The sequence below is a fragment of the Cupressus sempervirens genome, chromosome 5, assembly GCF_028749045.1.
Source record: "Cupressus sempervirens isolate cs-2001-9-10 chromosome 5, ASM2874904v1, whole genome shotgun sequence".
Taxonomy (NCBI): domain Eukaryota; kingdom Viridiplantae; phylum Streptophyta; class Pinopsida; order Cupressales; family Cupressaceae; genus Cupressus; species Cupressus sempervirens.
The window spans coordinates 360,645,573-360,668,618 of NC_143122.1; the positions used below are offsets into that span (position 1 = coordinate 360,645,573).

At 36.2% G+C, this 23,046-nt stretch overlaps 1 protein-coding gene across 4 annotated transcripts in view; it reads left to right on the forward strand.

Annotated features, from left to right (window-relative positions):
- Positions 1 to 15,029: 15,029 nt before the first annotated feature.
- LOC149556228 (uncharacterized) overlaps positions 15,030 to 23,046 on the forward strand; it is a 95,200-nt gene continuing 87,183 nt past the window's right edge. For 3 of the 4 annotated variants that reach the window (XM_089830354.1, XM_089830357.1, XM_089830356.1), the window contains exon 1: positions 15,030 to 15,220. In XM_089830354.1, coding sequence (XP_089686480.1) covers positions 15,105 to 15,220 — 116 coding nt within the window. In that variant the 5' untranslated portion in view covers positions 15,030 to 15,104. Of the gene's footprint in view, positions 15,221 to 15,320; positions 15,532 to 23,046 lie in introns of those variants that run through there. The other variant, XM_089830355.1, reaches the window with a different exon arrangement.

The following is a 23,046-nucleotide window of genomic DNA, read 5'->3' on the forward strand; positions in this document are numbered from 1 at the left end:
CTCATTCTCTCACTAGCTCCTAACTCTACCCTCTCTCATAATAGCCCCTACCCCACCCCCCCCCCCCCCCCTCAAAACTCTCACTCTCACATGTACACACACTCACTAAGTCCTAGGCTCTGTCTCTTACTAAAAACTAATATCTTGCATTTCTCTTATGAACTAGAACAACCTCTCTCTCTCTCTCTCTAACTCATAGCACTTAACTTCTTTGTATCTCTCAATAAGATGTGTGTGTGTGTGTGTGTGTGTGTGTGTGTGTTAATGAGTGTGTGAATGTGTGAAAAAAGAGAGATTTTAAGAGTTAGTAAGAGAGAGATCTTAGGATTTTATATATATATATATATATATATTGTGGGTGTGTGTGTGTGTGTGTGTGTGTGTGTGTGTGTGTGTGTGTGTGTGTGTGTGTGTGTGTGAGAGAGAGAGAGAGAGAGAGAGAGAGAGAGAGAGAGAGAGAGAGAGGTTAGTCAGGGAGGGGGTAGGGGTTAATTATGGAGACAAAGGTTAAGAATTGCAAGTTATATATAGAGAGAGGCTAGGAGTTACTAAGAAATAGATTATGAGATAGTAAGAGAGAGATTTTAAGAGTTTATATGCATGTGTGTGTGTGTGTGTGCACGTGTGCATGCGAGAGAGAGAGAGAGAGAGAGAGAGAGAGAGAGAGAGAGAGAGAGAGAGAGAGAGAGAGAGAGAGAGAGAGAGAGAGAGAGAGAGAGAGGGAAAATATGATAGCACTCTTCTCTACCTATTCGATCTATGTTTGGGAAACAATGACTACTTATTTTAGATATTGTTTGATTCAAATGAATGGAAAGAAAAATATTGATGTCCTAGAATTGTTATTTTTTCCATTACTTTATAGATCTCTTCAATACCTTTCCAACACATTTTGAATGGACTTAATCAAACTCCAGATGTGAAAGTTATGGTTTCCAGAGTAGAGCCTATTTTTAATTCTTCAAAACTCGATCAGGTTTTGAATGCACTTTTTTATTTTCATAACCTGATAAGGTTTTATTTTTTATATATTTTGGCTAGGCTTGGTTACCAAGCCTGATCACTTTATGAAATTTTAAACAACCCAATTGGGTTATTAATAGTTTTTGTGTTCTTTTGGTGGTGTCCACTTTTTTGTACACCATCTTGGTGCACACACCTGACTTGTTTAGTTCTTATGATATTTCTAAAAAATGGTCAAACAAGTACCCAAATTTTCCATAGAGATTAGAAAACATTGGAACCTACCATAGTAGTATTGACATTAAGTGAAAGGAATTCAATCATGTCTAGATTAGTCCAAAATTTGGCATTGGAGGGGAAACCCCTACATAAGTTGTTTTTGATAAGGACTTTGAAAGGTCCAGAGCCCACTACTACTTTGGAAATCCATTTCACCACTAGTATAATTCCTTGAGTCCTGAGGTCCTTCAGCCCTAATCCTCCTAACTCTTTAACCTTAGTACACTAGTCCCATTTTAGTGCATGTGATTTTTTATTGCCTTTACCATCAGAGCATCCAAAATTCCTGATGGATTTCTAAATAAAGCCAAACTAACCAACATTGAAAAACTAGGCCGAGGAAAAGTAAATTGAGTGGAAAGAAATATTTTTTGGAAAGCTTGAATCCTATCTGCCAAGTTTAGATAAGAGAAGTTCCACTTGTTAATTTTTGCACTCATCTTATCCCAAATCCACAACCACATGCCATTGGTACAAGGGTTAACAACTAAAGGAATGCCAAGGTATTTGACCATATGATTATGCCCTCCCCACCCAATAACAAATTTAGTGCACTATAGTGGAGGAGAATCCTCCCAGCCTAGAAAACTAGATTTAGAAATTAAGATTTTACTCCCTAAGGCCAAGTAGAAAAGGTCAAGATTACTCATTAGATGGTTCATATTTTCCTCATCTTAGACAAATAGGATAGTCGTATCATCAACAAACTGCACATTAGAAACCTCCTCATTTTAGTAATAGTATGATGTCTAATACAAGAAGAGAGAGAGTTATCTCTAAGAAAATAATGTAATAAATTTGTTGCAATCATGAAAAATGTACAGACAAAAGGGCATCCTTGCCTAATAGACCTAGTAAGGTCAAAAGAAATAGATTTGTACCCATTTACCTCCACAAAAACTCTAGCATCCTTCATCAAAACAAAGACCAAGTGGCAGCACAAAGGAGGAAATTCTAGAGCATGCAACATCATGAGAATGAAGGCCCACTCAACTTTGTCATATGCTTTTTCATAGTTAATAAGCATCATTCCAATATTTTGATCTAACGCTCTTTCCCAATCCAAAGTTTCCTAAAATGTAATTAAGTTCTCCAAAATGAACCTACCCTTAACAAACACTATTTGAGTTGGGTTGATGATCACCGGAAGGATATTCTCTATTCTAGAAGCCAAAATCTTTCCACAAATCTTATATGCAACATTCAAGAGTGTGACAGATATCTAGTTTTTATAAGCATTTTATCACCTCTTTTAGGGATCAACTTAAAAAGACATGGATTAATCTCATGGCCTAGATAACACATTATCTAAGGTATTATCATACAATTCCTTAAGATCAACTTAAACCAAATTTTTATTGACTTGAAAGAATTCAATAGGTAGCCCATTTGGGACTGGAGCATTCTCTTTACTCAGCTTCAAAATAGTGTTCTTGATCTCTTCAAAAAAGATAAGAGTATCTAAATGAGAAGCATATTCTTCAAAAACCTTGGTAGGCATGATTGACAAGAATTTAACTTTTTCGTCCTTCATTTTCCACCCATCATCCTCTGATTGGAACAACTACTTATAGAAGTAGGAGAAAGAGTTGAGAATATTTTTTGAAGAGGTGATATTGCTCCCATTTTCACATATACAGGAAATCCTATCCTTGACTTCCTTACTCTTGAGAGTCTAAAAAAGGACTTAAAACCTATGTCCCCCAACTATACCCATTTCACCCTGGATATGAGGCTAGCACCTTGAGATTTCTTAGCCTAAAGTTTCCTTAGATCATTTCTAGCCCTTGAGACTACATTATTTTGAAAGGGTTGATTTTGAACTACCAATTCAACTGCATGAAGAGAGTTAATTAAGAAATGCTAAAAATTCTTGGCATCTTTGGCTCTCTTCTTGCCTGTAACTATAAACATGGTCTTCCAAGATTTAACATTTTGATTCCACCTCTTAATAGGATCCTCCAAGCAACAAACTAGAGAGTTATTCTAGTGGATAATTTTGACACCAACAAGAACATCTTGGTCCTTTAACATGGAAGTATTAAGATCAAAAGCTTGAGAATGATTAGACGAGGATTTGGGAAAACCAATCCTAAAGATATCAAAGGACATTGGATGATGCTTAGAGAGGGAGAAGGGAAAAGCTCTTATACAGTTATCATTAGAGGGTTTGAAACAACTAAATTTTTTTATGTTAAAATAAATTATGTCCAATCTTCAATAAATTCTTTTGTCACCTCTTTGAAAGTTAGACGATGTATACCAAATTCCCTTGGACTGAGGCTTAAGGTCAATAAGGGGATCAACAAGATTAAGTTTACGCAAAAGTCTATTCCAAATGAGTTCTTCATTGCCTCTCCATTCAAATCTAAGGCCTCCAAATTTATCTAAGATCCTTTCTACCATGTTAAAATCTCCTGCAAGAACCCAATGGATGGTTGGTAGGGAGGAGAGCCATTTCCAAAGATGAATCCTATTTTATAGCTCATTGGGAGCTTACACTAAGTAAATCCCAAATTAAAAATTAGTAGACTTGAAGGACACCCAAGTGGTTTAGTTGCAAGGGGAACATCCCCATTGATTGACTAATTTATTCCACCTAGTCCTAGCCAATGACGAGGTACCCCCTTTCACTTTAAGATTCTTAGTTGAAATGGCATTAGCATCCTTCCAAATACACTTTATTGTAATTTCCAATGTAAATCCAACAACCTTAACTTCTTGCAAAAGGAGGATGTATATATCCTTGGCCATATTCAGAAATATTTTAACAATCTATTTCCTGTCAGAGGACTCAAGCCCTTTGATATTCTAGGATGCCAATTTTAGCTTGTCTATTTGACCAATTATCTATCCATTTCCAAGAGGGAATGAAACCCTTTGAAATAGTTAAGGGGTTTAACCTTGCATAGTTTAGAAGGTTTAGCATTCCCTCTCGATAGAGGTAGCCTTCCTCTTTTCCTTCTAATAACATCCCTTGCCTCCAATAAGACATAATCTATCTTCTTAGGCATCTTTTTCTTCTTAGAAGATTTATCAGCATATAAAATAAAATTAGCATTCTTTATCATCATCACCTTGGAGTGCTCTCCCACATTCCCCATTGGAGAAACTAGTGGTTGCTCCTTAGAAAAGGCTACTCTACCCCTTTGGAGAGCTCGATCACTTACTTGCCAAGCCCCTTTAGATTTAGAAATATAATGTCATTTATTAAGAGGGGGAGGTGAATCTAGAATCACAACCAATTCATAATCATGTAGCCTTTAATTTTCTATATTAAGGCAATCAAAACATTCAGGAATCTTAACCCCGGGGCCTTCACAAACAACAAGCTCAGGGGAAGCTTTAAGCTCTACAATAGGATAAAGAGTAGGAGGGGAATGAAGCAGTGCAAGGAAGTAGAATCCCAAAAGGATATGTCCTAACCCCCAATAATTAACCATAAAATAGAATATAAACAATAACACAAAGATTTAGATCTAAAATAACACCAATTCTCATAACATAATCTTCATATTTACATCCAACATGCTTGACTGTAAGGCCTTCTATGTTTTGGCCAAACATATAAGTAATTATAATAGTAATTCTACAAGACCTTGCAAGTTCCAACTCCTATCTAGTCTAGATCCACAATCTGGGACAAAAATCCAAGAAGAATGTAAACTTGTGCTCGCAAGCCACCAAGAGACCTCCTTGTTTCCCAAGCCACAACTATCATCTCTGCTAACAAACTTTGTTCCTCTCAGCTACTCCATGTTCAATTGAATAATGACTCTAGAATCCACAAGACCCTCTACTTATACTAAAATAAGCAACAAGTCCATCTAGTATAATAGACATTAAATAAAAACTCACATTAAATACACCCTTAAGCCACAAGTTGGCTTGACTACAAACATTAAATACATGAAATAATTAAATACTTAGGATAAACCCCAAGTTTATAGTGCATAACTTGCTCAAAAGACCACATAAGAATACACACACTTAGACATAGGCCCACGTGCCATCCAATGATCCAAATTGAAGAGCGCATATGCCAACTCCCTTAGATTGAAGCTCACAAATACAATCACCAAAGTCTGCTAGTAAATTAGGAACGCGTAACCAACAGTCACCCAAATGGTTCTAACTCCAAGATGATTACTCCAATCATCATGCACACTTAGGAAAAGGTTATCCAATATGTCTTGAACACATCCCCAATCACACAAACCATAACTCCACAAATCCTAGCCTAAAGCCCTTGCATATAGGATTGCCGACTTCCCTAGAATGCTCCTTCATCAAGGAAGCAACCACATCTTTCCCCAAGGGGGTAATATAGTAAATCCTCCATGAAGATTTATGAGAGAGGCTTTTGATTATGTTAACCTTCTTCTTAATAGACCACAAATCCAACTACTGAGCATTGAGGGTGCGAGATGCAGACTTAGGGGAAGCAAAGATCGAACCAAAATCAACATCCCAAGCATTAGGAATCTTTTCTAGATTGACAAGAGGAGAGTGGACCTTGGTAATGGGAAATTTAGGGGGGTTTAACAAATTTATCTTTCAGACTATCAAGAAAGGCACAAACTTCATCCACATTATTGATCCGTTGTGAAGCTATGAGGTCAATAGAAACTTGTTTAGGAGAAACAAAAGATGAAGAAGAAATGACCAAGAATTTGAGCTTAAAGGGTTGCAAGAAGGAAGAGCCAACACAAGGAGGTTTCTTTTGAAGTAGTGGACAATATTTCCTCTTATTCCCTTCTTTTCTACGCATATAATAAGCATCAAGCCCTCCCATATAAGTGAGAGAACAATCGAGAAGGGAGTCCCCAAGATTCAAAGCAATAACTTCACAAACCTTTAGACCTGGCTAAATAGATATGAGGACTAACACATTTTCATTGGAGATCATTGAAGTATTTGAATTATCAACTTCCAAGACTCTACCCATAGGCTCCAACAATCGTGGGACAAAGTTGCAAACATATGGCGATAATACTAACTGTCACCCACCTAGGGCCTCAAAAGGGCCAAGACCAGGAGAGTACTCTAAATTAATAATTATCCACCTTCGAAAATTGCTTTTCAACAATTTCTTTTTGCAAATTAGCGTTACAGAAAAAAGAATGAACATACTCTTTTGTAGCACATGACAAAATGAATAATGATAATTGAGTTTTTAACCCCAAATCCTCTGGAGTGAATTATTTAGGAAATTCCTTGATGATAATTTACTAGAATCCAAATCAACAAAGAAAATGGCACAATTCCTAAGCCTACCTTTCTCTCTATTAATCTCTAGTGATATTTTCTCATTAGTTGTAATGACGAATTTGGGTAAAGGGCTCTTACCTTTATCTCCATTACTGGTTGGTTGCTCAACAGAAGCTAGTTCACTCAAGATGAACTTCATGTTAGGTGGGAGGTCTCTCATTCCTTGCACTTCTTGTTTAAAGGACATGGGACACCCACCATTATCCTACACTAAACCTCCTTTCCCATTATGTATTTTCTATTTAGGCTCTCTAACTGCAAATAAATTGATAACATAAGACAAAGTTTGATAATGAGAAGCCAAAGACTAGGCATTGCTATTAAGAGGGGAGGATGCTAGTATTAATTGCCTAGCCAATGTACTCTTAGGCGAGGCTAAAGCCATAAATCTTCATATGACATAATAAAGAGGGCTCTACAAGAGAAACCAGTTGTAGAGCCTTCTTTTCCCACTTTAAAATTCAAAACTGATCTCATTTATTTAATTAATTAAAACTACCTACATAAAATTTAACAATAATAATATTCCTAAATCTCTATAATAATAAATAAAATAAAATTGTATTAATTGAAAAAATGTAATTTTAATTTTATTTATGGCAATGAAACAAATAATATCTCATTATCTATTTTTAATTAATTAAAATAATAAATATAAATTATCTTTTTTATTAAAAAAAATATCAAAATTAAAAATAATAATAATAAGATGCCTAAACATCTAGAATAATAAATAAAATAGATTTGTATTAAATAAAACAAATTTGTATTAATTGAAAAAATATAAATTTAATTTTACTTTTGACAATAAAATCAAATAAATCTTGTTATCTAGGTTTTGTTAATTAAAATAATCAATAGAAATTATCTTTTTTATTAAATTAAAATACCAAAATTAAAATGAATACTAATAAGAATCCTAAACCTCTAGAATAATAAATAAAAAAGAAAGTTTGTTTGGTTTTTGAGTTTTTTAAAATTGCCTAAAAAACTAAGCATAATTCTTCTCCCATGTTGGACTCTCACCTATAAATATATGGACAGAGTATCTGAAAGAACCACAAATTTGAGAACACTCATACAGTGATAGGCATTTGACATATTCATTTCAATGAAATTCAAATTGGACTTTCAGTTGTTATTATTTATGTTGTTGTCTATTTTTTATAGTGTTAAGTATCAATTAATCATTTAATATATTTACTACTATCTTTGTTGGCTTTTCTATAGAAAGAATTTGGATTTATTGTTTCAAAGAAGAGGAGGTACAAATATAGAGAGGTGGTTGGTTCACCTCTTTGTCTCTTATTTGGATGTCTTCCAGAATGACTACTATAACATCTCTAACGCATTCTCAAGGTGATTGGTTCATAACCAATTCGGGTAAACTCAAATGACAAGGAACCACCTTGTCATCTATCAATTAAAATTATATAACGACTTCAAAAAGAACCATCACACTCTTCTCAATGGGCTTTCAAACTAGTAAGTGCTTGATATAACACATCTACAGAGATACAATATCACCTAAAATTACCCTAAAAAAAGGTAAGTCATGCATGCAAAATTAGTTCTACAATATTCATAGTGACAAGATTGTATTATTTTAATCTACATGCAAAATTAGTACTGCTAATAAAATACTAAGTGCAAGCTTTGCTAGATCAAGTTACAACGCACTATCATTTATCAAAAAATAATATTTCACCACTACATTGAGCGAGAAAGGGAGAATTACAAGGTTTAGTTGGCATCTTAAAAAAATGGTATATTTCCCCACTATGTTAATGTCTCCTCAAAATTTATAAATACGTTATTTCAAATTTGTTGGATTATTTTTCTCAAAAATATAATTTTGAGACAACTAACAAAAAGAAGGAAATGATCCACAATGCAAAAAGGCTTACTTGACAACAACTAGATACAAAACGACTAAGAATAAAAAAAGACTTCCTCTTATTGCTTAGGACTCTATTTGCAAGCCTAAAAATATTGGAGAGTTGGGCATTAGAGCTATCAGAGAAATGAATAAAGCACTCCTAGCTAAACAAGGTTGGAGAGCCTTCAATGATGATAGGGACTAGAGTAAAATCTGGAAGAGTAAATATCTTTGGACTCCCCCTCTTTGAATAGTTTTCTCTTTGCAGATAATTTTGAAAATGTGTCTTCCATTTGGAAAGTTGTCCAAGATACGAAGAGTATTCTGACCAAAGGTTGTAAATGAAAGTTGGGTGATGGTAAAACTATTTGTTTCTGGGAGGACAATTGGTTATCGGATTCTCCCCTGAACTTGCTTCACAATAACAGTTAGATCATTGAGTATTGCAAAGCCAACTTCAGTGTAAAAGTCAATGACTATTGGGTTAACAACATATGGGTGGACCTAAATTCTCTGAATATCAATCTTCACCCTCTTCAACTTCTTTTTTTTTTCTTCTTGTATAAATGTAAACTCCCAAGACATGGTCATCGGGGCTTTGCATCCGAGTGGTAACTTCAAAGTTTCTTCCCTTTTTGAAGAAAAGAGAATTGATATCCTGTGGGTTAAAGCTTGGACCAAAGGTTTAACACCTAAGATTGAGATTTTCTTTTGGATTGCTCTACAGAACAAAATTCTCACTATAGACAATCTTAGAAAAATAGGGATGACCATAACCAACTGGTGTTTTCTTTTTAGAAAGGACATGGAATTTGTTAGTCATATGTTTTTGCATTGTTGTTATGCTAGGGATGTTTGGAAGGAAATTTTGAATTTTTGGGAAATACAATGGATTTTTTAGGAGAATCTTATTGATAAATTTTTAAGCCGGAGTAGCCCCTTCAAAGGAGAACATGCTTGCATCCTCTGGCGGTATTGTTTTGCCCACTTTTTTTGGGGATTGTGTAAAGAAAGGAATGACAAAATCTTCACAGATACCAACACCCCCTCCTGGGTCTTTGGTAAAATAATTATTAGAAACATAAAGGAGAATTTTATATCACATTTTGACCCCTCTACAAATCTCAACTCGGAGCATCCTAGTCACAACTATAAAGTTATACAGGATAATTTGAGGGAGAATGCCATCTAGTTATCTCCTCCCAATGGCTAGATTAAGGTTAATTTTGATAGGGTTTCCAAAGGGAACCTTGACAAGGTTGGTTGTGTGGGAGTCATAAGGATTGTAATTGCAACATCATTAGAGCTCAGGCTATTCCTCTTGGAATTACTTCTAGCCATACAACTGAGATGACAGGGGCACATTATATGATCAAGTTGGCTAAGGATATTGGTTGCAAGGACCTCTGGTTGGAAGGGGACTCCAGAAATATTGTCAATATCCTTAATAATAAACATGACCCTGCTTGGAATATTTCTAACTTTCTTTGAAAAAGTAAAGAAGACCTTTTTTTTTCTTCAAAAAGTGTTTATTTCTCATAACTAATGTGAGACAGATACGTTGGTTGATTGGATGGCCAATGTGGATGTTCGAAGTAATGATATTGTCACGTGGACTAACCAACTAAGCATGCATGACAATTTAATAGCTAAATGTAATTATGAAAGAAACATATCTCAAGAAGGAAAAATCAATATTTGATATGCTCGTAGCCTCTACTTATCATATCATCAATGTTTCCATTTATTGTTTTAAATGGAATGGTTTCTGTGCATGCATGTTTGTCAATACTTTACATGGATTGTAGGTGTTCTTTGGGCTTTCCAAAGGTAATACACTATTCATTTATGGGGGGTTTTTCTCTAAGCTTTTTCAATCATATTCTGCAGAGTGGTGTTCTTTCTATGAAAATGGATGGGGAAGCAAAAAACTTAGAACCCAAGAAGTGCCACTACAAGAAAAAGAAGGAAGTTTGGCATTAGCTCAATAAAGGGATGGTGACCAATTACATTAAAAAACTTCATGGTTATAAACCTCATGCGACAAATAGTATCTACAAAGCTTGGGATGGTGACAAGGTTATGCTCTATGGTAGACAGTTTACCCTTAATGCTAATTTCATTGCTTAGGTTACTGGGCTGCCAAATGAAGATATTAGATTATTCAAGCAAAAAAAAGCTTTTGAAGAGGTGGTCAAGTACTTTCCCAAAAATGACCAGGAGGATGCAAGACTTGTGAAGGTCGATAACTTATATGATCCTACTCAAATTATGGACATCTGGCAAGAGGTTCTCACCTATGTGGGTTGTATTTCATTCTAGATGGTAGGGTTTCTAGGGTTCATCAATACCACTTTGTTTTTCTGAATCATTTTTGTTATAAGAAAAGAATCTCCTTCCCTTACTACTTGGGAAATTCTCTCCTAACTGGGCTTAAAGCCCATAAGCATAAGGATTCTAGACCTATCATCCATGAGGATCTCATCCTGCTTATCAATGAGTTTTGTTGAGATAGTATCCCTACTTGCTCTATTTCTAGTTGCAAACTGAAAAGGGAAGTGAAAGGCACACCCAAAAACAAGGAAAATGTTGGTGACTCTTTGATGAAAAACAAGAGTAGCAGCAAGTAGGCTCTGGCGATGGAAACAAGCTCTGGTTAGAGCTTTGAAGATTTGGAGGTTGTCGATGCTCCCTGGATGATGACATGGCCCAGACTATGAGTGACAATTGTTCTTCTAAGAATAAGGATTTCACTCTCAGCCTAGATGATATCTCGACCCATGATTCTCCATGTTCTTCCCCTAGTACTATTAACAAGTGAGGTAAGCACTCTTCTAATAAGGGTAAAGTTATGGATAATGTCCCTTCCTCAAAGTGTAAAAGAATAAAATGAAACAATTCTAGTCTTGAGAACAAGGGTGTTATCTTCAAAGAGGATAGTGGAAAGATGGTGAATAAGGAGGTCTTGCATGATAACAAAAATTAGAAAGCAAACTAGTATTAATGAAAAAGATGGGTTAATCAACCTGATTACCCAGACACTGTAGTTGGAGCATGCTGAGATCTCCCCTGTTAATACTACCCTTTCCCTTGATCCAGTGCTTGCTACTGATTCTCTGGCCAAATGTGGTCATGATGATACTAATCTTGGTATAGATAATGAGCCAAAGACCCACACCTAGGACTTTAAGGAAAATCCTCAACAGATTGATGGTTTTAGGATGCCTAAGATTTAAAGGGTGATCATAAAGTTCTGGAATTTCTGAATAAAGCCAAAGATAGAGCTAACATTGGGATGGAGATGGACAATTGGATGTACAATGAAATTAAAAAACTTCACTTATTTGTTTCTTCCTTGTAGGAAAAGTCCCTTTTTTTTATAGGTGAAGTTGGATGAGGAATGTAAGAAGAGGAGGGAGATGGAATCTCTGGTTGGGAACATCCTAACCAAAATCTAGGAGTATGCAGTTTCCCTTACAAAATTGATTAAGGAAAATGAGATGGGAATGCATGATGTTACTTCATCCATCCTAGTTGTTGCTGCTTCTATTGGGAAAGTTTCTTCAGATGAAGTTAATTCGACTGATCATGCTTTGCTGCTTGCTGGTGGTCCATGCAGAAGAACCAAAAAAATCACTAAGAAAGCATACCTCCAGCTTCATGTGAAGAATATTCATGATTCTCTCAAAGAGGTTGCTATCTTAGGCACTTCTATTATTGGTGCTATAAAAGATCTGGGCTAAGTTTTTTATCTAGGTTTTTTGTGGACTTTTGGTCCTTGCTATTTTGTTAACTTATGTTGGTTTCTGGTCCTTGTAAAACCAACTTGACTTGGTTGTTGGTCCTTGTAAAACCAATCTTTGAATTCTTCTTTGATATTTTGAGTTGCTGGTCCCTGTAAAACCAACTCTAGACTTTGGTTCCTTTTTGTTTGGGGTTTCAGGTCCCCTTCAAACCTGCTTTTACCTAATCAAAATAACTAGACACCAAACAAAATGGGCCCATCTTTACAACGATGTCCTCATTCTAAATACATTACATCTAGGGAGATAAAGTTACCCTAAAAAAGATAACCTAAGTGTGGAAAATTGTTATTGTAGTAGTCATACTAACGGGCTTGTATATTTTTGACTTCTTTATTACCTAATAGTTACTATTGCTAATCAACTACTAATTTAATCTCAAACATATCAAATTAGATTACTATTAAAGGGAAACAATGGAGATCTACTTTGTATCTTTAGAAAAAGAGGTCTACATCCTTCACACTTAAATGTCTACAATTAAATAAGAAAAAAAGATTTCTAGTTAAATTTATTCATTTTCAGTGAAGAAAAAACTGGACAACTTACAAATAAGGGAAACAACAGACACTAAAAAAAGTTTTCTCTCCCACAAGTCAACATGAATTGATACAAATGTACAAGCACACCAATCTCCTAAAATGAAAACTATAGAAGGCATTCTCATATAACCAATGAACTCTTTTCACCAATACATTGGGCAAGAACAAGATAAATACAAGGTTTACTTTCTTGAACAAAATTGGGTGTAATTCCTCACCATGTTAGTGTCTAATTAATATTTACATATGCATTATTTCTAATTTTTTACATTACTTTTCAAAAATAGAATAAAAGGGATGACCAAACTATGACTAACACAAGAAAGACAATAATCCACATACAAAAAAACTTGCTTATCAATGATGGAATAAATGGATATGAGTTGTAAAAACTGGTGCTATCACAAATAAACCATCAAAGTTATTCACAAATAAGGGTGCAAAATGAAAGATTGACTACTATAATATTTCCTACAATTATAGTTCACCATGTCATTTATCATGCAAAAATTCTTGATTTTTTGCAAATCAATTGATTGAGTAATCCTCATACACTAGGGGAAGTCACCCAAGGAAACAAATATCCGACTTCATATTCAAATTAGACATTGGATTATCTTTACAATGTACACAATTAATCCTTCCTCCAAGTTATGCACACCAAAGAAGTGTTCTTTCTCATATTGTTTATGACATAAGATTTAGTTTGACATTGTTAGCCTATGAACTCTTACATCATTTGACTAGAGGAATCATGTGTCACATAAATTTGAATGGGCATTATCCATTTCATCTTTAGAGAACTACATAGTAAATATTGAGTTAGTGTCTCACTGATCTATATAATCATACTAAGTGAAAAATCAAAAGGTCATTCCTTGAAAAAAGAATGGGTTTCAATTTGGAAATGACTTCAATGTCTATATTTCTACAAGACAAACACCAAAAAAAATGAAAGGTTGAGAAAAAAAGGAAATGCTGGTAACTCTATTGAGGCTATGGACACCTGATTGGCAACAAAACAATGCCATGTGGAAATTGAGATAATATCATCCTTAATTCTACGGATGCCTTTTTAGCAATAAGGCACTATACGATTTGATATTAGGAATGACCAAACTATGTAGCTTAATATGACAATGGATTTTAGACCATGCTCTCTTGAAAGAGGAATGATAATTCACATGCACACACTAAGATAATATATGCTCAATTCATCTCCTTTGATGGAACGCCATATGCACTCTATATCTTGATCTATGAATTCGTAGGTTGACAATGCCATACTAATCTTATGCATTGAGTTTGTCAATTACTATGCATTGTATTTACCACCACACCGATCTTCTAATTTGCACAACCATTTAGCTTTTCATTCTCTATCATAGATTCTTGACTTTTCTCAGTTTTTCATAAATGAAGGTACTTCTTTCTTCCATCCTTTCTTTGCCCTTTCACACCTTAGATTTCTTTGTTCAAGCCTTGGGAGTGCACAAATATGTACGAGAAAAAGAGATTCTATGAATCTAAAAATGTCAGTCTTCATAGCTACATTATTCAAATGTTGACTACAACAACCCATTGTAATACAATTGTTCACAATTTTCTTATTATATAATGACAAATATTATGTGCATTCAATTGACGTATATACAAACTATTACTCTAAGATTTAGGGTTATTGCATGATTTTGTACCTAGCAATAAATATATTTGGCTTTATATTTGACAATACAAACAATGTCATGTCAAAATAGTATAATTTTAAAATTGTATTTCAATGACTATGACAAATGCATTGATATTAAATTAATGTTTACTATTTAGACATGTATACAAAACAAATATTAGATTCACAAATGATACTTTTCCAAATTTTGTTTAACAAATCTAATTGCAAAATAAAATTTCATTCTTATTATATAATAATGTTTCCTTCTAAGTTCTACAATAGAAAATAACACCACCACCTAATCAATGATAAAAAAATATTCCAACAAAGACTTTGAACAATGAATCAATATTTACATTTCACGCTTGATAAATATTTAATATCTATAAATTAATATTAATTATTTTACTCATTTATAGATTTAAATAAATTAAATCTTTTATTAAATTAATCCAAAATTTGCTATGGAAAAATTAAAATACCCTCTCGTAGAATATTTGAAAGATGCTAGTTCTCATTTGGCACAAAAAAATAATAGCTAGGTATGCGCAACGTTGATTAGTATTGTTGATTAATTATTGAAATATTAAAATATATACAAATTTTATTTTAGGATCGCGCAAAACCGTAGTAACCGTGTTGAAGTCCCAAACTAATTTACCTTCTCTCCTTTAAACAAATAGCGTCCTCTTAGGATGGAGAGAGCAGTTCAGAGATGGGTTGTCAATATATCAGCATGGAATCCTGCCAATACAGAATTCAATTTTTGCTTATCTCTTCTACCTGCACACGAGCATTCTGCCATTACGGGGTGCGCATTAAATTTATCCTTCCGTTTAATATAATAAATTCTTTATCGCGCATGTTTTTATACCAACGCTGGTTCGTTATTGTGTAGAAACCCCAGTTGTTTTGTCACCTAGTGCGACCGAGTAGAACAGTTGCTAAAACATAGAGAAATCCTCGACGATATTCGATTCGTAGGAAATCAAAAAATCTACTCAGATATCCCAAAAATTTTGTTTACAAGCCAGGAAAACGAAAAAAGTTGTTGAGATACAAGTTACCGTTGAAATGGGGAAAGTTTCCGATGCTTACAACATAAATCACAAAAGAAAATTGGTAAGTTCAAATTCTAAAATTGTAGCAATTCGATTTTTGGGCAATTATTTTCTTGAAACGTGGCCTGCTGCAATTTCAGATGGTCACCCTTTTGATCACCAATCTATTTTATTTTGGAATTTCAAAGAATATGGTGAGATCATGGGCAACCATTAGCTTTTTAGTGCTTTGAGGACATTCTAATGTCGGGTAAGCCTGAGTGTCGTTTCCAAGACTTGTGAATCCTAGATGTAGTGTAGCTTTGCCTTAGCCGTTTTTGGGCTTGGAGTTATTACTAAAAATTTGAGTTCTTCAGGGACCACTTCTTTGCTTTCAATTGGAATTTGAAAGATCCCCTTCCATTGCTGTTACGACTTTTCTGAGTTTCAACTTGCTGCTTGGAGGGTTTTTGTGAAAGTTTGATGGTTATTGATTGCATTTTGTTTTCCAAAGGTTATTTAGGGTTTATGGTTGTTTCAATGGCACTGAAATAAATGATTTTGAAAGATTATTGCAATGAAAATTTGACTGATAAACAATTTTCAGAATTCTAATTTATGTGACAGCAATGCAATAATTTCAAATTAGAGAGATTTATTCTAACGAAATGGCAATTAGCATACCAGGAGTCCAACACTAAGACTGGAAGTGAGTGTTTTGTTGATGTATCTGGTAAAAATCACGATATATGTGTCTTCAGGATGACAATATATGCATCTTCAGGATGTTTCAACACTATAGTCTATTGTGGTTTATTTGCCTTTACTATAATTTGTTAAAGTTATAACTTCGACCCTCATACTGGTCTGACTGTGCAGATCGCACAATCCTCTTATTTCATATAAAATCGTTTTGAAGGCTATTAATACATTGCCCCTTGATTAGGCATGATTGGTGATCTTTAGGGTGACTATAACTTAGCATTAACATTAACTAAATTAATTATGTTTGTTGTTAAAATAAATCTCCTTCTAGGTGCAGATTATGAGAAGGCATTGTGGGCCGACCTAGATAGGGTCATGTCCCTTTAAGGGACATGCCCTTTGGTTATGGTGTATAAGGAGGGTATTGTTGTAGTTAAAGGACACACAATAGAATACAAGTCTGCTCCTTTAAGCAACTCTGCCACAAATCGAATACTTGCTGTGATAAATATATTTCAGAAGGACAATTGATATTGCCATCTCATTTCAAGGTCAAACATTAAGGAAGATCAGAACAACAAGCTTAAGAAGGTATTATCTCAAATCTGATTATTCAGAATCTGTAGAGCTTTACATGGTATCAGAGCTCTGGTAGTCAAACGTAGGCTCTGCAATTTAAATAATCAGACTTGATATATATCTAGCATCATTCTTCTATCTTCAATGGCATACACAATTAGACCCGAGGACATGTTTGATGGGAAAGAACACTTTGATGCTTGGAAATTTAGAATCATGATGATTTTTGAAGAAAATGAAGTAAAACAATTTGTTGATTCAGTAGTCAGACAACTTGCTGTTGAACCTCATAAAACTAACTAGAGTAAAGGAAACAGGAAAGCCATACAGATCATATTAGATGGAGTGAAAAATGAAATAGCACCCATGCTAACGAAACATCAAATGACATTTGATATGATGAATGCATTATTAAATGCATATGAGGTTAACAATGCAACTAGAGTTCTCGCACTAAAAAGACAACTAAATCATATACAAATAAAGAAGGGAGAATCGATGAATTCTTACTTCCTAAGGGTTGCTAGTCCAAGAGATGAACTTGCAAGTATAGGAACCATAATTAATGACAGGGAACTAACACTGATGGTTATAGATGGATTACCAGATTCATGGGAAACATTCGCACAAGGAGTAAGTGCCAGAGACAATCTTCCTGACTTCAATAGACTTAAGGGAGATTGTGTTTAGGAAGAATAAAAAAACTTAAGAAAGGGGGAAAGTTGAAAATTGAAGATGAAGAACGTCATGTTCTTAGCACAAATTCCTATAAAGGTAAGAAGAACCACTTCAAGAAGAGGAAAGGTAATCAAAAGAATGACAAACCTAAGAAAGATCTATTCAAAATAAAATGCTTCAAATGCGAAAAGTTTGGACACTATAGATCTAATTGCTCTGAGAATTCTAAATAACAAGTGAACTGTGCAAACATTACTAGGGAAGAAGATAACTATGATCTTGAGAATCATGTATTGTATTTGACACTATCAAATGAAGTCTCAAGTAAGGCATGTGTCATGTCCCCTTTTCAAATAATTAAAAAAGAAAATCTTTGCTAAGGCAGGGGGGCCCAAGAAAGTGAAGTTTCGGAAAAAGGGGGTTAATCTTTGGAAACTGTTGGACTAATAAATGAAAATTATTATTAAAATAAGTTTCATTAACCTCTCTTGGACGTAAGTTACAGTTATGCCCTCTTTTAAGGGGTTTGGAGGCATTTTGGGCTCATTCCAGAACTTGATTTTTGCTCATTTTTTGTTATTCTTCAAAGGCTGCCAAACCTGTGGAGAAGGAGACCCAAGAACGGGAGTTTGCAGGTTTCCAGGAAGGCTAAGGACGGGAGTTTGAAGCCATTCCATGTGCATGCTCATACAGAGTTTGCCTTTGTGCTGAACAGTGCAGATTTGTGAGTTTTCGGGTGTGTTTTTGTAGGAGTTTGGTGTTTACAGTTGAGTATTTCATATCAGTTTGGGTTGCTGCTGTATATCAGACTTTTAAATGTTAAAATAGAGTTGAATATATATATTGGGACGTGATTAAACTTCTGAGATAGATTATTAGTGTTTTTGTGGTGTTTCCGGGCATATTTTGTGCTATTTCAGGAGCCCGATGAGCATAGTTTTGGTCCTACATTTTCGAGCTGTTGTGTAAAGGCTATACGGATCTGGAAATGTCAATTTGTAGGCTGTTATGCTGCTGAAAGTTCTGTAAAAATTTCCATTTTCAGATTTATTAATAATTTGTGAAGTTGTGAAGCTTTTAGCACTATTTTCAGCATACCCGATTTGGGGTTTCTTGAGGAATTTGGTGGATCTTTGGGATATTAGCTGTTTGATTTTAAAGATTTGATTAGAGGTTGGAAATATCATACAAAACCAGTAAAGGGACATTTCAATGGTATCAGAGCCATGATCTTGCCAGCCTGAGGGTTTGTAGAAGTTGCAGGTCAGTTTTGACAACTACCCAGATCTTGCATTTCAGTTTTTAGAACTACCCAAATCTTGCATGCCATAATTTATGGTTGCATGTTGCTTCTAATCAGATGCTTGTCAAAATTTATGGTTGCATGCTACTTCAAATCATTTTCATGTTAGTTCTTGGTGAATTTGGTGGTTGTAGAAGTTTGCATTTCAGTTTTGACAAGTACCTAGATCTTGCATGTCAGTTCTGACAACTACCCAGATCTTGCATGTCATAATTTGGTGGTTGCATGTTGCTTCTAATCAGTTGCATGTCCAAAGCTATGGTTGCATGCTACTTCTAATCATTTGCATGTTAGGTCTTGGTGTTTGAAGAAGTTATATCCTATTGGGGTTACACTCTACTTTATCCAGAATGGACAGGTATAGTACAGAGTCTCAGAGGAAACGATCTTGGACAATTGATAGCCAGAGTCAAAACAGTAGAAAGGATGGTTATTTAGACATTCGAGATAAACTTATGAAAATAAGCCATGACATGTCTAAACAGTTGATTGAGCACCACCGTATAATGAATGACATGTTATCTGACCCAGCTAAGGTGGATAAGTTGACTGGATTTCTATTTCGCAAATTTTCTCACAGGACAGATGACACAATTCCCAAGAACTTGCATGAGGAGTTTGAGAAACTAGCTAATAGCCAGGTAGAGGTCTCAGATTCTACTCTGCCACAGGAGGTGGTGGGAAAGGATATTACACAGATTGATAGTAACGGTCAACTTGATACTCAAATTGAGACAATTGTTTACAGGTCGTCAAAGGGTGATGCCACAGGTATTCAGGATGGTATAGTTACAACAGGCAGTGACTACAGTGTAGTGGGTTCAGATGATGATTATGAGGATGTTGTTGTGCAGGATGGTGAGATACCTAGTAGAGATGAGCAGACATTGAGCATTCATGACTTTGCTGAGAAAGAGTACCAGACACAGTTAGATGCTTCATCACATGAGGTTGAGGCTGGTAGTACTTCACATGATTTGTCCAGCCAGCTGAAGGTGAACAAAGATAGTAGTGTGACTTCATTATCTCATCATGACAGGTATGTGGAGTTAGTTGGTATTGGTCATATTACTCAGGTGAGGAGTTTGCTTGAGTTACTAGTTGATTCTAGTTTACGGATATGGACTCGAGATTGCTATATTGTCATTTGGGATTCAGTTGACTGGAGATCTTTAACACTTTTTGGTAGCAGTGTTTGTTTGGGTGCTATCATGGATTTGATTAGCAAATTACATGGTGTTGTCTTTTCTTGTGCCAGTATCTTGTCTGATGTTGGTATTAGTTTTTATACACCAATGTTGGGCTTTGTTCATATATCCAGTCGGCCATACTTGCTGGAATGTGTTGATGATATTTCATATTTGGCAGTGTGTATAGATGAGTCCCAGGATCATATTGGCATTGATGACATCTCATAATCAACTTGATTCACATGGGTTCGTTTTAGTCTCATCACTGTACTCTGTGTGTGTCAGGGATATATTCTTTGGGGTTTGCTACTTCCCCTAGTGTCCTCCCCTTATGCCATCCTTAGTACTCATGATGGAGACCCCTTCTTTGACCTCTATGAAAACACCATTCAGTTTTCTGTGGTTGGGGAAGTCATCCTTCTTGGAGACTTACAACATCAAGACTCCGACAACTGAAACTCTTCTTCCCACCTAGGGCTTCACAGGTCATTAGAGGATGCGGATGTCCTCGTGATCGAGTATGGCAGACATCTTCAACTCAGTGAGTCCTTGGACTTAGTGATGCTCGATGGGCTATCTTGCTTTCCTAGATCACGCTTATTCACTTGTATGCCTCATGGTGGCAGTGGTAGTGTGGTTGATAATGCCCTTTCCCAATATTCCTTCATTCTCTCTATTAGCCGCTTCTCCATTTCTCCCCTCCCCTGGGCCAATCATGCTTTGCTCTGATTTTAATCCCCTTCAGGCCTCCCTCCCCTACACCTTTCATCTCCTCACCTCCCATCTCCTCACCTCCCCCTCACCTCCCCCTTGCACTGTTGTTTGTTTTGCGGATGGTGACCTTGACTTATTTGCCTAGCATCTTAGATGGCTCCTTGCCTCATATCCCCTCTTCTTTGAGTTCAATGGCGTTGCCTTCATGTTCTCTTCTTTTTCCACCTCCATTTGGGAGGTGGCTGTGTCCTCCTTCCCACATGTCACCACACCCTTCTCCCCTACTCCAAGACTACGAACACTTGTCCTATGAACAAGTTGTATGATGAGAGTTGTGGGCAACGTCTATACAGCCACGAAAATGCACTTCTTTACGAAGGAGAGGACTTAGAATTTTTTTTTTGAAAAATTAGAGAAAGCTATGTAAAGCAAGAGCATTTTCGTGGCTGTATAGCCACGGGCAGAGTTGTGAGGCCTCTCCTTGGTCCCTTTGGTCAATTTTCTTTTTCCATTAGCTTTGCTACGGATCCCTTCAATGCTCCCACCTCATTTTTCTGAACCATAAGAAGTGCCTCCACATCTCCCAACGCAGACTTTCCCTTCTCACCTCCCTTCATCGTTTGCCCAACCTCTTCTAGTGCACCCTCTTTTCTCTCCATACTCGCCATCCCCCACCCCTGACCTAATACTTTGGTATTCCATACCTCTGATCTTTAGGACATCCTTGACCAACCTCCTTTTTAGATTACACCCCCTCTCATTGTCACACCTTCTCCTACACCACCATTAGGGAGGCTATTAAAATCATGCATATTGGCAAAGCTGCTGATGAGGAGGGTTTTTAGGCCGAGTTCTTTCAAACACAACATCATAGTTTTGGGATCCTACTTGGTTGATCTCTTTAACCAAGTTTTTTTTACAGGCTTCCCCTCTCTTGGTCACACCATATTATTCATTTGATACATAAAGCGGTGCTTGCTGTGGATCCCAATAATTACAGGACCATAATGGTGGGACACACCTTTGTGAAGCTTTATGCCATGACTCATCATGTCCTTCTCTTGAGGGAGATAGATCACCGAATCCATGTGAGGGGGCAAGCTAGTTTCAGATAGGGTTATTAGACATTGATCACATCTTCTCTCTTCGGATTATTATCAAGGAGGTGCACCATCACTCAAAGGTTAATTGTTGTTTTGTGGACTTTTGCAAGGCATTTGTTTCCACACCTTTGACAAAGTTCTTCCAACGACTTCGGAATATTAGGATCTCTAATACTATTCTTGCAGCTATCACGAGACGTTACGAGATGGTTTTGGGCTATCTCAAGACCCCTTCCAGGTTCTTAGACTTTATCATGAGCACCATCAGGATTAAGCAGGGCTGCTCCTGTCTCCTACCCTTTTTGGTATCTACATTTGATTGGATGGAGAGATATCTTTAGGACCATACTCTCTTTGATGATGGATGTCTTCTTCACTAGGTTATGATTTTAATTCTTCTCTTCATGAATGATCTCGTTCTTTTGGCTTCATCCTCGGAGGGCTTACAATGCCAATTGGACAATCTTGCCTCTTCTTGTGAGGAACAACACTTGAAAATTAATTTGGAGAAGACTAAGGTGGTCTTTAATGCTCTTAAGACTTTCCACCATTTTTTCTTCAAGGGCTTGGAGGTTGAGATCTCATCCTCTTATACTTACCTGGGGGTTAGGTTTTCTGGACCCCACTTCACTATGAGACCCACTCTCGAGCCATGGATCAGTAAGGGGTATGGTTCGTTGGCCCTCCTAGAGAGATAGTGTTTTCGACACCATTTTCAGGACACCTTGTCCAAGATGAAACCTACAGATATACTTATCAGATCTATTGTCCTCTATGATTTAGTTGGGGAGGTCCTCTATTAGATTTTGGCTAGGCCTTTGTTGAGCGGGTACAAATTCTCCTCCTTCGGTGCATTTTTTGGTGCAAACAATCCATTCTACACAACATCAGTCTTACTAAAGTTGGGGCTTCTCCCTTCAGGATCGAGGCTATCTTTGATCTTGTTTGGTACTTGCACCGCCTATGGTGCTTTTTTAAATTCTTGTAGAGGGTCATCGTGGGTACTTGTACCTGGCATACTGTTCATCAAAGCTTATTATTGTTGCTGCCTTCCCCTTTGACTAGACTCGTTTTTGGTTTGCGAAGACTTCGGCTCTTGTTGGCTCTATTGAGATTAAGATGGACCACCTCCCCCCTTCCTGTATTCGCTTGACGCATCCCCCATCTCCTTCCTCCCTACTAGGAGTCGAACAGGTGCTTTATAGATGACATTTATAGGCAATTCATTCATGCTATATGGGTTAATCCCTACGGGGCTCTTCGCCCCAAGATGGCCTTCTATGCAGAGCATTTTTTGGAGTTGGAGGACAAACTCATAGTGCGTC